This window comes from Periplaneta americana, chromosome 2 (assembly GCF_040183065.1).
Source record: "Periplaneta americana isolate PAMFEO1 chromosome 2, P.americana_PAMFEO1_priV1, whole genome shotgun sequence".
NCBI classification, from domain to species: domain Eukaryota; kingdom Metazoa; phylum Arthropoda; class Insecta; order Blattodea; family Blattidae; genus Periplaneta; species Periplaneta americana.
Genome location: NC_091118.1, coordinates 83,492,785 through 83,508,075, shown reverse-complemented (window position 1 = coordinate 83,508,075; position 15,291 = coordinate 83,492,785). Strand labels below are relative to the sequence as shown.

The window sequence follows — 15,291 nt, the reverse complement described above, 5'->3', positions numbered from 1 at the left end:
AATCTCATGAATAATACTTACGACATAAAATAATAATAAATACTCATTTTATCTTAAATAAATAAATAGATATGGGTAGATAAAATAGATAAATAAATTTTTATTTATTTATTTATTTACATATTTATTTATTTAGTTATTTATTTTAATGCAATACCTGAACGAATATTCAAAATTTGCATTACATCACAAACTGTTGTTGAATATGGCCATAAAAGTCATTTAAATATGCACTCCTGCACATTGACTTACATAGGTTTAAATGCAGGTAGTAGGACGTAAAACAGTACAATGAGAGGAGTTCGACCGGCACCGTGGATCGTGTGTGTTAATATTCAATGAGGATGGCGAGACCTCATATAATGAATATTTGATGTATTTGCATTACAAATTTTGTGAAATTACAGCGCACCACTTATTTCGAAAAAGTAGTCTTTAAAAGCCTATGTGTTTGTTTCATAGTCAATTTTGATTAAGTATCCTGATTGTAATGTGGTAATGTCTGCATATAAGACAAGCGGGCATTACCTTATTCTCGGCATTATGCAAACTTCATCTCCCGCTCAGTAGCGACTCTTGGCAGAAGCTAGTTGCAATGTAGAAAAGAAGTGATACCGGTATGTCTCAGTGGTCTTCGTCTGCTACGAGAAGAATTTCATTCAAAATACATTTCAAGACTTGAATGTATGGAGTCAGATTTCAAGATTTTCATAGCGTAGTGTTGTGAAAAGTCGTTCTTTTTCCGGAACTCTTCCGAGTGTTCCAGTTCCAAGAAAGTACTAGTTCCAAAGAACAGTTCCGAAATAACAGCAAGCGTCCGACACAACGTAATAATCACACAAATATTATATTGTTTTGGAACTAGTTCCGTTTCCAACAATCTTAGACCATAATGCAATTCGAACCACAAGAGCTATGATTTTATTGGTAATAATCATTGAGATTAGTTGCACTATTATGTTACTATACAGGCCTACAAATACAAATTTTATAACAGTATAATATGTTATATAAAATTGTATGATTTTTTCTTTATTGGATGTAATAAAACAATGACTTTGGAATAATAATAATAATAATAATAATAATAATAATAATAATAATAATAATAATAATTAATAATAATAATAATAATAATAATAATAATACAATTTGAAATTTTATTTATTTCTCTTGCAATATTAATAACAAATAATGTAAATGAAGCTGATTAGCTAATCAGACTGATTATTTAATATTGAAACGCACCCTGCAAATTCAATTGAGTTAAAAACTTCGCGCTTTCCCCATCATTTTCACCTGCCTCTGAGAAAGTATCTGGAATGTTCCAAACAAGATGGGTGGAAGGTATGTTAATCACTACTCCGGTTCCCATGAGGAACAGTGCGTCAGGAACTCCTATTGTTATTTTGAACAGATTGTTCGGAGCTGCTGTTTTTTTTTTTAACTTTTCTTTTCTCGGAACCGTTCCGAAAGTAGTGTTATGTTATTTTTCCCCATCTCTGTCGTAGACCTGCTCACTGTGGACGTAGATGGTGCTCCTGCTCAACTTCAACTAGAAATTAAGACTTACGGTGTGATAGTAAACTGAAGGTGAAATATATAAGCAGGAAAAAAAGTTTGTGATTTTTATTCACATTTGACGCAAATCAGATTTCTCAGGCTTCATCAGTGCGCTTCCGACATACTGTGCATGTTCGGATCCACATACATATGCAAACAGTTGTTTTCGTTAATGAAAATAAGTAAATTTCATCACAGAAATAATTCATCTGACTATTATCTACAAAGTTTCTTCGGTGCATGCACTGCCCAGTCCATAGTGCATAATATTGAGTAAATACTACGCAATAAATGAGCCCAAAAGTCCCGAAAAATTAGAATTACAGAATATCACGAAATATTTTCACTAATGGTCCATTAATGGAGTAACAAAATGAAAGGAAAAAGTAGAAATCTAAAATTCAGTATTTAGTTGTATGTATGTATTTATTTACACTGCAAGTGGGCAAGCACCCGGTGGCCGTGGTATACACAATATAAACAATACACAATAAAATGATAAGCAATACACAATAAATTTACAATACACAATACAATTATACAATAAGAATACACAATACAATAAGAATACACAATATAATTTAACACAATAATAATAAAACAAATAAAATACCTAATTTTACATTATAACCTACATAATTATGTATAGGCCCTACATAAGTTTCAATAGTCTTTCACTTTATTCTCATCTCACTCACTGTAGTGGCACTATGACGCATTTCACTGACACACTATAGAACACATTTCACTGACACTATAGAACACATTTCATTGACGCTATAAATTATCACTGATCGGAACTATTCACTGCACTGTAAAACCATAACTTCACTGACTCACCTCGCTTCACTGATACAACAGTTCAAATAAGTCAAATAATTACACCCTTATGCATACTGTACTTATAAACAGAACTACATTTAAACTAAACATTTCTAGTCTAAGGCCCTCTTACACGCTATTTTTTAAATAATTTACAATTCAAACCAAGGAAGTAACTCGTCAGGCTAAATAAATACATGTCAACTTAAAAAATTAAATGTTAAATGTCACCTTGCACTTGATACACAATTCTTTTAATTATTCTTGAAACTTCTTAAGCAAGGACAGCCCTTAAAGACCGCTGCAGGTAGGTCATTCCAATCATTTATAGTTCTATTTAAAAATGAGAATTTACCTACATCCGTTTTCTGTTTCCTACATTTGATTTTAAAATCATGATCGTTCCTACCATAGTACGTTGGCTTTTCTAACCGAGCCGTTATGTCTACCCATGCTTTCTGATCTAGATGTGCTCTATACAATGATGTTATTCTAGTTTTCTTACGTCTGTTTTCCAAAGTTTCCCATTTAAGTTCTTTTATCGTATCGTTTCTATCTTCTCTTTTACCTTTAACAAATTTAGCTGCCCTATACTGGATTCTTTCTAAGGAATTTATCTGATATATTCTATAGGGATCCCAACATGTAGTTCCGTATTCCATTAACGGTCGCACTAACGTTAGATATGCTATTTCCCTCGATTTGGGGCTAGCCTTTCTCAAGATTCTCATAATAAAGTGAAGTGCCCTCCATGCTTTACCCGTAACATTATCAACATGCTCTCCCCAAGAAAGTTTGGAGTTTAAATACACTCCTAGGTATTTACAACATTGTACTTGCGGAATTACAACACCACTGAATTCGTAATTAAGACTAGTTTCCTCTCGGGTTTTACAAAGTGTTATAGATTTACTTTTAGAACCATTTATTTTCATCCTATGCATTAACGGCCAGTTATAAATTTTATTCAAGTCTGTTTGAATAGCATCTACATCTGAATTATTTCTAATCTTTCTATAGCTAATGCAGTCATCTGCAAATAGCCTCACATTTGATGTAATATTCTGACATAGGTCATTTACGTATATTATAAAGAGTAATGGACCCAGAACGCTGCCCTGTGGCACCCCTGAACTTATATTTCCAATTTCCGATGTTTCATGACCTACTGTAACTCTCTGGATTCTACCTTTTAAGAATTCTTGGATCCATAGCACCACTCTTTTATCTATTCCTAGCCTACTTAACTTATCTATTAATATGCCATGTGGCACCAAATCAAATGCTTTCGAAAAATCAATCACAACTGCATCGATTCTTCCGCCTCTATCTACCTCTTCAGCTAGATCCTGAACCAGCGACATAATTTGACTATCACATGAGAAGCCTTCCCTAAAACCATGCTGGCGGTTGTAAAACCAGTCTTTCGCATTTAGAACATGACGAATATAATCCGATATCAAATGCTCCATGACTTTACATACGACAGATGTAAGGCTAATCGGTCTGTAGTTTCCGACATCTAATTTATTTCCACCTTTATGTATCGATACCACTATAGCTGATTTCCAGTGACATGGAATAGCTGCATTGTTTATGGAAACATGAAATATACGCATTAAGTATGGAATTATTGTACTCGGCTTTCATTTCATCCCTAATCTATTAGTCAATTGATATCATGGACGTATATATCTGTAGGCCTATTAGGCATTCACATTACTTCAAGTTTAATTTGATCAATATGAGAAACAATTGTCACAAGAAAGGAGCCACTACCGCAAGTCTCCGCTATTCCCGCGGCAGCGAAAATTGAGTGCAAAGGGCAGCAGGGCAGGCTGAGATGATGTCGCAGGACATCGAGTTGATGATCACTGACATACAAGGTTTTTATTAATTTGAATATGAAGCATTTAATTGAAATTGTGTCAGTAATAAGTAACAATTTTATTGTGATGCCGTTATTTAATATCTTATTCCGTTTACATATGTAAGCTATAAAAATATTATAATGTGATAATAAAGTTAATGTTAATTTATTCACATCATGTCCAACGTCTGCTCATTAAAAACCAGAGACACCGCCACTGCACGGAACCTCTGCTCCGTTAACACACACTGGGTTGTTCGGGGCAAACGAGCGAGGTAGGGAGTTCCACAGTGCCAATCAGTTGATGACAACTGTTTTACAGCATTTGAATTATTGGCTTTGCAATATTTAATTAATTGAATGTTGGAACCGGATCCTTCATTTTTCTTCTGCTGCAAGGATTTCAATGTCGTCATCACTGCATTCTTCTTTCTCCCCATTTGCACTCAACATTTTTTTTCCGGGGTTGAGAGCACTTTTTCACGAACTATAAGTTTTTCGTTATTGTTACAATGGTGAAGTTACGCAGATGAAAAATGCATAAAATATTATCATACTGTGGTCAATTTCAAATTAAAGTAAATTCTATATATAAAAAAATAAATATTTATCTTCCATAAAATGTGGTCAAATAAGATAGGCGGTCATGTTACAGAGGTGGTCAACAACAGGTTTTACTGTATCAAGTGTTATTAATTCTTACACGATAAATAACGTAACGGGCCGAACAACCGAACTGATAACTGTAAATATAGGCTGCATTCAGGATTTTTGGAACTCCACTTTCACTCAAGCCTTAATAGCCTTATACTGTTTGCATACAGGGAGAGCCGAGTTTGCTCTCGACACACGCACACCCTCACAACAGTGGAGTTAAATCCACGTGCACGTCACGAATCTTTTTTGCACTGCGCGTTTCCTGATGTATTAATAAAGCTGCGCTCGTGTCACATGCGAACATGAATAAATACCATACTGCGCCTTCGGTACAAACTTAGCGATGCAAATCTTTGCGGAACAAGAAATAGGCTACATGTAGAAACTTCAGGTGACTGAAACAATTATTGCGGGTCATCTTTAATCCTTCCTCCATTTACACTTGAATATTTCTATCATTTAGTCATCCATCCATCCATCCATCCATCCATCCATCCATCCATCCATCCATCCACCCATAAATCTATCATCTCTTTCTTCTGTCAGCCCATCTATTAATCTACCCATCAATCGTAGCTCACTTGCCTAAGGTGCTTGCATGCCGATCCGGAATTGTGCTTGTCTGCGGGTTGCACTAATTACCTGATTGGGTTTTCTCCGAGATTTTCCCCAATAGTATGGCGAATGTCAGGTAATCTATGCGAATCCTCGGCCTCATCTCATCTCATCTCATCTCATCTCATCTCATCTCATCTCATCTCATCTCATCTCATCTCATCTCATCTCATCTCATCTCATCTCATCTCATCTCATCTCATCCCATCTCATCTCATCTCGCCAAACACTATTTCGCTATTAGGCCTACTAATCCAGTCGACACTAAATAACCCAATAGTTGATATAGCATCGTTAAATAACCAAATAAAACGAAAACGAAAAAAAAAGTCATTACGGGCTTTTCACAAAGAAGTGTAAGTTGCATGTGCAAAGTTATAAAATATGTGGCTTGGTTTACACATATAGATATAACTCAGATATAATATTATTAGAATTCTTAACTTATGTAACTTTTTTTGGAAACTAATACAAAAAGTATAGATTTAATTATTTTATTTGTATTGTAGTAAACAGTAAAATCGCTGTTACTAGCTTGACACTGTCATAAAACCTCGAGATTTAAGGGGACATGTATATGATTTTTAAGACTTCTACAATTTTCATCCAAATTTTTTTTATTTTAAACTACATATACATGCCTATCATACTATAATCTGTACCAAATTTGGTGCCATTAGGGGTAATAGTTCTGAAATTAGATGTTATATTGACGTCACTAAAAGTGATCCTTACGACAAAGTTTTCAAAATTTTTATTTCATATTTGCTCAAAAGCTTGAAAATAGTCACGGGAATAAAAATTGGTTATTTGAGTTCAGTGTAATAAAGAATCACAATACATTTTTTCATTATAACATATTTTATCTAAGTGCAATATGAATACGGCCGAAAGGAAGTTGATATTAATAGCTACTTCATACAAATGCTAATTAAATTTTATTTATCAACATTTCATTGACCTCTGTGAGAAGTTTCAGACCAATGTGAAAATAACTGCTGTAGAAGTAGTTTTTTTAATTCAAGAAACTGCCTAAAATTTTATAGTCGAAAAGAAAAACATGAAAAATACACATTTCTCTCAACTCACGCAACGTATGTTTGGCAACATTTGAATAGATTATATGAAATGGTACCTTAGAGCGGGGAAGTTTTTGGATTAGAACTGGGTTCTTCTGTATAGCCACAGGGAGCATTTTGTAATTTTTTTCAATTCTCTTTTCTTTATTATAATATATAAAAGTCAAGTGGCACAGTTTGAAGAGCTCTCAAATACAAAATGAAACTAGATTTTTCAAATATAATTACGAACATAAAAGCAATAAAAGTTGATTTTCTTAATTGTTCGCCATTATTTCACCCTCATTAAAGATGCTTGAAAATATGATCCTGTAGTTTTATTAAAATAAAATTCACTGCTGTAGGGTCCCGCGCCGTAGCGTCGTCGTCTAAGACATGCCTACGGCTCGCTTTACAAAATGCGCACAGGTTCGAGACTTTATAGAAAGGAATTTTCGCATGAAATTTCGTTTAGTGTATGGGACCGGTGCTGACCCAGCATCGTAATGAATTTGAGGAGCACGATAGGTAACGAAATCCGGTTTCGAAAAAGAAACAGCTATAACGGCTGAGAGGATCATCGTGTTGACCACACGATACCTCCGTTCTGGTTGGATGATCGTTCACCTTTGCTGAGGTATGTGGATACGTGGTCAGTTAGTCGGCTGCTCGCCCTGTTCCTTTATGGGCTGTCTCGCCTCGAATTATTATTATTATTATTATTATTATTATTATTATTATTATTATTATTATTATTATTATTATTATTAGATACTTCTTTATTATTTGACAGGACATTAACAAATTCAAATGTTAAATTCTAGAAAGCTACTGACAAATAAAATTTATATATGTAATAGTAATTAGTGAAATTAAAACGATGGCTTCTGTTGTGCGCATTAAAATAAATTTAAACTAAGTATAGGGTTAATATAGCTGAGCAAATCAATTATTATTTTAAATGCAGTACAATAATAAGAAATCAAACGAAGAAATAAAAGGGAACTTAAAATTGAAACAGCGAAGTTCAGTAGAACTGTAGACTTTTCAATATTAATATATGGATAAGAAACATGATCCTCAGCACCAAGGAAAAAAAATCTAACTAAAGTAGAAACATATAAGTAAGTTAAATGATTTTTATAGTCAATCTCATGCGTCAAACTTCAAAGTAAGAAGTGACAACACTTTTAATTATATTCATTTCGGATCAATTATCCTGGCTCCTCTAGACGATGACTTTAAAAGAAGAATATTTCGGACGAGTAATTTTTTTAAATAGTGATTATATTTTCTCCACAAAATATTGTGTAATGATATTCTCGGGACAAATGTTTAATAGATAACGCATTGCAAGTGAATGTGTCCAATTTTTTGGGATGTCCTTCACCACATAAAATTAAAGAATAAAATGTCAATAAAAAATCAGCAGTTAAATAAATTTTCAGCTTAAGTCAAATAAAATTGTACACAATTTATATGTAATTTTGTCTATATTGAGAGTGAAAATATTAGTTCAAATATCCTCAACTATGCCCTGCAATATTACACGCTTGAGCGTCTTATATAAGGCATTTTGTCTCTGCAATAAACCTTCAATAAGCCACAAAGATGTAGTTATTTAAATAATACGACTAGTAAGAACAGTGATCGATAAGACTACTCACTATTACTGCGTCCCTATTTTGACTTTCTAGAGGAAGAGGGCAGAAGATGCATAAACTATTTTGTATACGAACGTACCTGTACCTGCGCTATGACGTCACATATACTTCGAATAAGTCAACCTCATTCCAGTTTATAGGTAGTTGGATTATGAAGCCTAGAAATGTTCTTTTATAAAACATAACATCATTTGTAGAATTCAAAAGACAGTTCAAGAAATTATAGTGGGCAAAGAAATCAAAGAAAAATGCTTCCTTTGAATGTTCATTCCTAAGGCACAACGCTTAAAACTACCAGAAATTCTAATACATAGTTCAGTTCTGTGTTTTATATTAACTTTAGTCTATCAACAGATCCTTTCTTTCCTGTTTTCATTTTGAACATAATGTTTTGAAGATCAGAAAGTTAAGTGGACGATGTCTCAGAGGATTATTTTTGACAACTGATACAGACATTTACGCCAACAAATAATTATTGTGCAGAATTTTTTGAAAATATGAGGCTAGCAAGATGTTCTTCGTAATCCTTCTTAATTGTGTGTCTTTAAGCAAATTAGTAGAAGAAATAAGTACGAGGTTTTTAAAATTGTGTTCTTATAACATGTAACTCACCGGTGTGGATGTAGGTGTGCTTCTTCATGTCGGACTTCTGGTGGAAGCGCTTGCCGCAGAACTGGCAGGGGTAAGGTCGTGTGTCCGAGTGGATGAGCAGGTGCGTGGACAGCGTGGACGAGCGCTTGAACGACTTGCCGCACTGCTTGCATTCGAACACCTTCTCCACGTTATGAACCGCTCTGTAACAGGCCAGGCTACTCTCAACGCTCAGTTAAATACGGCAGTTACTGTCTCAGACTCTGTTGTACAACTATCACAGAACAATTATTACAGAAATTAAGAAGTAATGGTAGGTAAACAGAAGTAGGAATATAAAAGCAATTTGAATAAGCGAAAGCAAATAATCAAAAGACAAAAGAAAGAAAATAAAAGAGCAATAAAACGAAGAAGGGGGAGAAGGAAGAGTTTAGAAAAACAGGAAATGAGAAAAAGTCGCCTAGAATCAAACAGCACTTTATAAAAAAATTTGATTTCTCAAAAAAAAAAAAATCTATTGCAGTTAGAGTCCACACGATTATTTCACTACTAAATTTAAGGCAGACAAATTCCACTTTGACTCCAAACGAGCAGTTTATCATATTTCCTGCAAAATTTTGCACTGAATCATACTTTAATTCCATATTTCATATTTTGGAGAAAGTACAGTTTGATTCTAAGCGACTCAATATAAAAAAGACGAAGTGAAACGAAGAGGAAATCAAAGAAAAAGAAGGAAATAGACAGGAAGATCGAAATCGAAAAGAGAAGAGAAGAGAAGAGAAGAGAAGAGAAGAGAAGAGAAGAGAAGAGAAGAGAAGAGAAGAGAAGAGAAGAGAAGAGAAGAGAAGAGAAGAGAAGAGAAGAGAAGAGAAGAGAAGAGAAGAGAAGAGAAGAGAAGAGAAAAAAAAGAAAATTAATTTAAGGAAAGATTTTTTACTTGCTTATTTAACGACGCTGTATCAACTAAACTCAACCAGGTAATCAGCCCAAGCGGGAATCGAAGCCACGCCCGAGCGGGGACAAACTTAAAGCAGTCCGAAATAGAAGTACGTGCAAAGGCAAGCGAGATGAGACCGAGAATTCGCCATAGATTATTTGATATTCGCTTTACAATTAGGGAAAACCTCGGAAGAAACCCAACTAGGTAATCAGCCCAAAAGGGAATCGAACCAACGCCCGAGCGCAACTCCGGATCAGCAGACAAACGCGCGCTACTGCCTGAGCTACGCCGGTGGCCGACAAGAATGAAGAGAAAAAAAAGTGAAGAAATTAAGTTATATAAAATGTGTTTCCCCTTTTTTATGCTTTAGACTTGTTTATGTTGGAGCGACGATAAAAGATACCAGCAACGGTATTAGTTCCGAGACAAAATCTCTCCCTTTACACAATGAGTGCATTTATAGTATGTTGGCGAAGCGCAGCACTATGCAGTCTCGCTGCTAACGATACCAGCAATGAAAATTCGGGACTAGTTTCTTCGCTTGACTCTCTGGTTCAAGTTGAGGGGAGGGAAGGATGTCAAAAAATTAATATTCTCAGTTTTCCTCAGCCTATTATGTGACCAGAAAGATAAAAATCGTCATAAAAGATTTATTTTGGACAAATTGTGGGATGAAGTGGCAATCGAATCGAATTCTACACGCAAATAAATAAAAAAATATATGATTATTTTGCAAATCAGAGATGTGTTTAATTTTTACGAACGTTGACTTTTATTTTAATAACTAATTATTTATTAATACATAATTATTTATCAGTAAATAATTAAATTTATTTGCTTAATATAAAACATTAAGAAATTGCGATATCAAAAATCGAAATCTTCATTGTTATATGCTATACAGAATAATAGTAATATATCTATTTAATAAAAAAAATATTATTTTATTAAAAAATTGAACTTCATAACATTTTCTCACGAGGATGCACAGTGCAATAATTTTTAATACACTCGATATATGAGCTGGAGCTGGAAAAGGTTTGACCACCGGCATGGCTCAGTCGGTTAAGGCGCTTGCCTGCCGGTCTGAAGTTCCGCTCGGGCGCGGGTTCGATCCCCGTTTGGGCTGATTTCCTAGAAGATTCTTTCCGAGGTTTTCGCCAATCGTAAGGGGAATGCCAGGTAATCTATGGCGAATCCTCGGCCTCATCTCGCAAAATATCATCTCGCTATCACTAATCTCATCGACGCTAAATAACCTAGTAGTTGATACAACGTCGTTAAATAACCAACTAAAAAAAAAAAAAGATCTGGCACCCACCTTTCTTTCATTGATCCTATCTGGGAATAGGCCTACTATAACATCTGTCAAATTATAATGCATTCCTTCTTTGTCATAATTGCGTTGTGCAACACGCAAATTGCTTTTTTTTATGTCATCGGCAGTCTGCACATTAGTTTCTATGGCTGTAGATAATATTCTCAATTTGCTGTAAATTATTACGAAAGCACATTCTGCCGTTCTTCTAACTCTAGACAATCTCAGATTGAAATATTCTCTCTGAGGATCCAAAATTTGATTATTATACAAACAAATTACATCTTTTCGCGTTGCTTCAACTTAAACACACCCAACTATTGAGGTATCACGTAGCAGAGTATGATGTTTTGAATCGTTGCTGGTATCGTTTATTGTTGCTCCAACATAAACGTAGCCTTAGGAAGGTAGGAGAATGAGTTATAAGAAAAAGTTAAGAAAAGCATTGAAGAAAGAAGGATGAGTTAAGGAAAGAATGTGTGAAGGGGAAGAAGGACGGATAGATTAAAAGTGAATGAATTAATTCATTAATTAGCCGAATGAATAATGAAGATTGAATTGTAAACGTGATACATAGAAAATAGACTATAAGAGAGTTATACATATATTATATGGCGTAGTGATCAATGTATGCTTAATTCAGCTAGGCCCTATACACCCCAATAAAAACGAAAAATTGTAATATAGACATAACATCAGGTCAAAGCACTCAAACAAGTTGAAAGGATTGTATATAAATTTGGGCAAAACAGTCCACAACCTAACCAGAATTTTATAGCACATAAAAGAAAAAATGCGCTCGAGACCGTATCTACACTTGAAGACGAGATATAACAAAGTGACACAGAAACGAAACCTCCAGGGAAGAAGTTGATAAAATATTCAGCAACTTCCGATATGGCAGGCAAACACGACTTGGCGTTGATGACCCCGCCTGTCATGCCCACGTCCCGGTAGTAAGGGGAGTGCACATGGTCAGCTCTCGGATAGGCCACGACTATATTCTCTGCATAAAACAATGCTTTGCGCTGCCAGAGGACCTTGCTGAATGTTTTATTGCCAGATACAAGAGCTTCTCATGTCATAATGCAAGGAAGACTCCAGCTTTACGTGTCAAGTTTGTGGAAATGACAAAGCTTGAAGTCTGGAGGTATCAAATAAAAGCAATTTATTTTGCAATCATCGTCTTTGGACACGTATAATAGAACTTTTGAAGAAAAAGCGTAAATACATTTCGTCTATAGTAATGTAAACACTTTGATTAGTAAGGAAACATGATATTGGTGCAAATTTCCTCGGATGAGTGCAGTTTCAAGAGAGGAAAGTACTTATGACATTTCATAGTTTTAACATCTACTCTAAGACTAAAGTACTTTAATTCATCTCGTTCTGAAACTTGTAAGCGTTATGAATTTATATCAGACGTTCATTGTACAATCCAATTCATTCTTAAATGTCACTCGATTTCCTGTATAATCAGTCTACTGCTATGTTAGGGATCGCTTTCTCATCTATGTGGCAAATTAATTACTAATTTAATGGTCGCTTGTAATCTAATATATTTTAAACATTACTTGATACTTTTAATGGTAAATTCAATGCAACCTTAAGGATCAACAGTTATCAAGTCAGTTTCGTCAGTTTATACTTATCTACAAACATATCAAGCCTTTCCACCGCTCTCATTCAAATGTCAAAATAAAACTGACCTGTGCTGACTGAGGCTGATCTCGTGACCAAAGGTCTTGTTGCACAACTCGCATGCGAAAGGTCTCTTGCCGTTGTGCGAGCGCCTGGCGTGGACCTCGAGGCCGTGAGGTGTGGAGAACATCTTCTCGCACTTGATGCACGAATACACGTCTCCGAGGGGCACGACGCCGGGTCCCCTCATCAGGAGGTGATGGTGATGGTGGTGATGATCCGGCGCGCCTGGCACCACGTGCTGGTGCGTCAACGAACCCGGACCTCCAGCAAGGGATCCCCCGGGCGAAGCAGTCGCCGCAGCCGCCATGAAATGGTGCCTTAGCCGAAACAACTCCTCTGCCGTGGGATGGTGGTTGGCGTGTTCCGTCGGGTACGAATGGTGTCCCCCACTTCCCGCGCTCCCAGAACCACCCGTGTTGGAAGACCCTGACGGATTCGTGGAGTTGGCCATAGCGGCCGCGGCCGCCGCCGCTTGTACTGCCCCCAGGCTGAAGTACAGCGACCCCACGGCGGGCGACGTCAGAAAGTTCCTGTTCCCGTCCATGAGCTCGCTCTTGCTACTGCCTCCCGAGACCTGGCCGCCACTACTACTGCTCCCACCCACACCCCCCGGCAGTGACGTCGCCGACAGCCCGGCCGTGGACATCCCGGGGTAAAGTCCTGGAGGGAACCCAAAACCAGATCCCACGAAGTGCCTGGGCAAGAAGCTAGAAGGGGAGCCCCCCGGGTAGTCGTGGTGATTGTGGTGGTGCTCGCTCTGCTGGTGGTTTTTTATAGCGCCGTCTCGCATCAAGAGGTCTGCGAAGGGCAGGCCGGGGTAGATGAAGGACCGCGTCACCGAAATGGTCTCCGAGAAGGACTGGCCACTACGCGCTGTCGAATCTCTGGGGGGCGACCTCTGGCTGCGGGGAATGTCGGGCCTAAGCAAGGCGCTGACGCTGAACGTCTCCGACTTCTTGAGGGGAGCCACTTCCGTTTTGGTGATGTTGACCTCGGTGACGGACGACGGTCTGCTTGGAGGAGGACTTCTTATCCTGGCACTGAGCTCGGGAGTCCGCGGCGGACTGTCCACTTCAAGTTCCGGTGACGTGGACCTCGACCTGTCCAGCGCTTCGCTCGCCCACTCGTCGTGATGATGAAGCTCTTCGCAACTGCCTGCTTTGTCCGTCATCGTCGTGACGTCACTCCTGGATGTTGCGCTCTTCAGCTGTGAAGGTGAGCTGATGCTGCTGTTGTTATTGTTGTTGTTAGGACAATCTTCGTCTTCGTCTTTGTCTAGTTTGTCCATTAATCGGTTCACCCCGAACTTTATTCCGTCTGAAACAAATTAAACATCCTCTTAATCATATTTTATTATTTCATCCCGAAGTTAGTTTAAACCTGATAATGTTATAACGCCGAAGTCACAGTTGGAATCATCAGTGGACAGCAATTTTAAATTTTTGAAAGGTTATTGAACACAGCCTACTTGAAGCCTGCAAGTGTTCATGATGAGGGAACTGAAAGGCAGTAATGGCGTAATATGTACAGTAAGTTTATATATATATATATATATATATATCAACTAAGCGGGTAAATGTTAGATTTTCTCTAAAAATTGAAAGATTCGTCTCCGTCGCAAAGGAAATACCGTAGATTTGTGTCTTTTGTTAGCTTTTGTATTATTATATCTCAGGTACTACCATACCTAAGTCATTCTAATGCCCAGAGTCGTTACTTACAAATTATAATATTAGTGCATAGACTAATTATCGTCGAGGTGAAAAAAATTGAAATATTTGCGTATGAAAGAGGAAGAGATTTGATTATAATAGAAGTAATAGAATTATATAAAGAATTAGTGATAACATGTATTGTGGGTCCCTATCACCACGGCATGGCGCGTCCTCAGGTTGCGGATAGAGGAGACGGCCTCCAGATATGGAGGGTAGCTGCGAATATATTGAATAAGCAGTCGTGGACAGCCGATAAGGGGTGGTCCTCCAGCTTGGGGGTTGGGCGAAGGGCTAACAACCCATCGCCGTAAAAAACAGCTTGTTACGAATCCCTACCAAGACCGCTGGCGGGCTTATGTGAGGGCGGCAATGAACCTTCGGGTTCCTTAAAAGCCATTTGTAAGTAAGTAAGTGATAACTTTGACATAGAATTCCTGCCAAGCTATACCGGTACGTAAAATTTGTTGGTTGTTACAAAATTACGCAACATCTTGGAAACCTAGGGCTACATAAGTAAAGTGTTGAATAGTTTCAGTTGTACAATTCAGTGCAGGTTGTCGCAATTTTAGGTAACTTATTTTTAATGAGCAGATAATAAATTGAATGCAGCATCTTGGAAAACAATTACTGGTTGCCATACGATAAGTTCCCTTTGGAAGGGTTCGATTGATTTAGTGATTTTATTATACATGTGAACGAATTTCTTATACATGACCCCGCTCTAATATTGTTTTTATTTGTTTGCTGCTTATTTTATCTGTTTATAGATCA

At 37.0% G+C, this 15,291-nt stretch overlaps 1 protein-coding gene across 1 annotated transcript in view; it reads right to left on the bottom strand.

Annotated features, from left to right (window-relative positions):
• The window catches only part of LOC138694381 (uncharacterized), a 455,472-nt gene that overhangs the window by 199,334 nt on the left and 240,847 nt on the right, over positions 1-15,291 (bottom strand). The window contains exons 3-4 of the mRNA XM_069818062.1: positions 12,811-14,122; positions 8,862-9,043 (exon numbers count right to left, since the gene is read on the bottom strand). Coding sequence (XP_069674163.1) covers positions 8,862-9,043; positions 12,811-14,122 — 1,494 coding nt within the window. The remainder of the gene's footprint in view (positions 1-8,861; positions 9,044-12,810; positions 14,123-15,291) is intronic.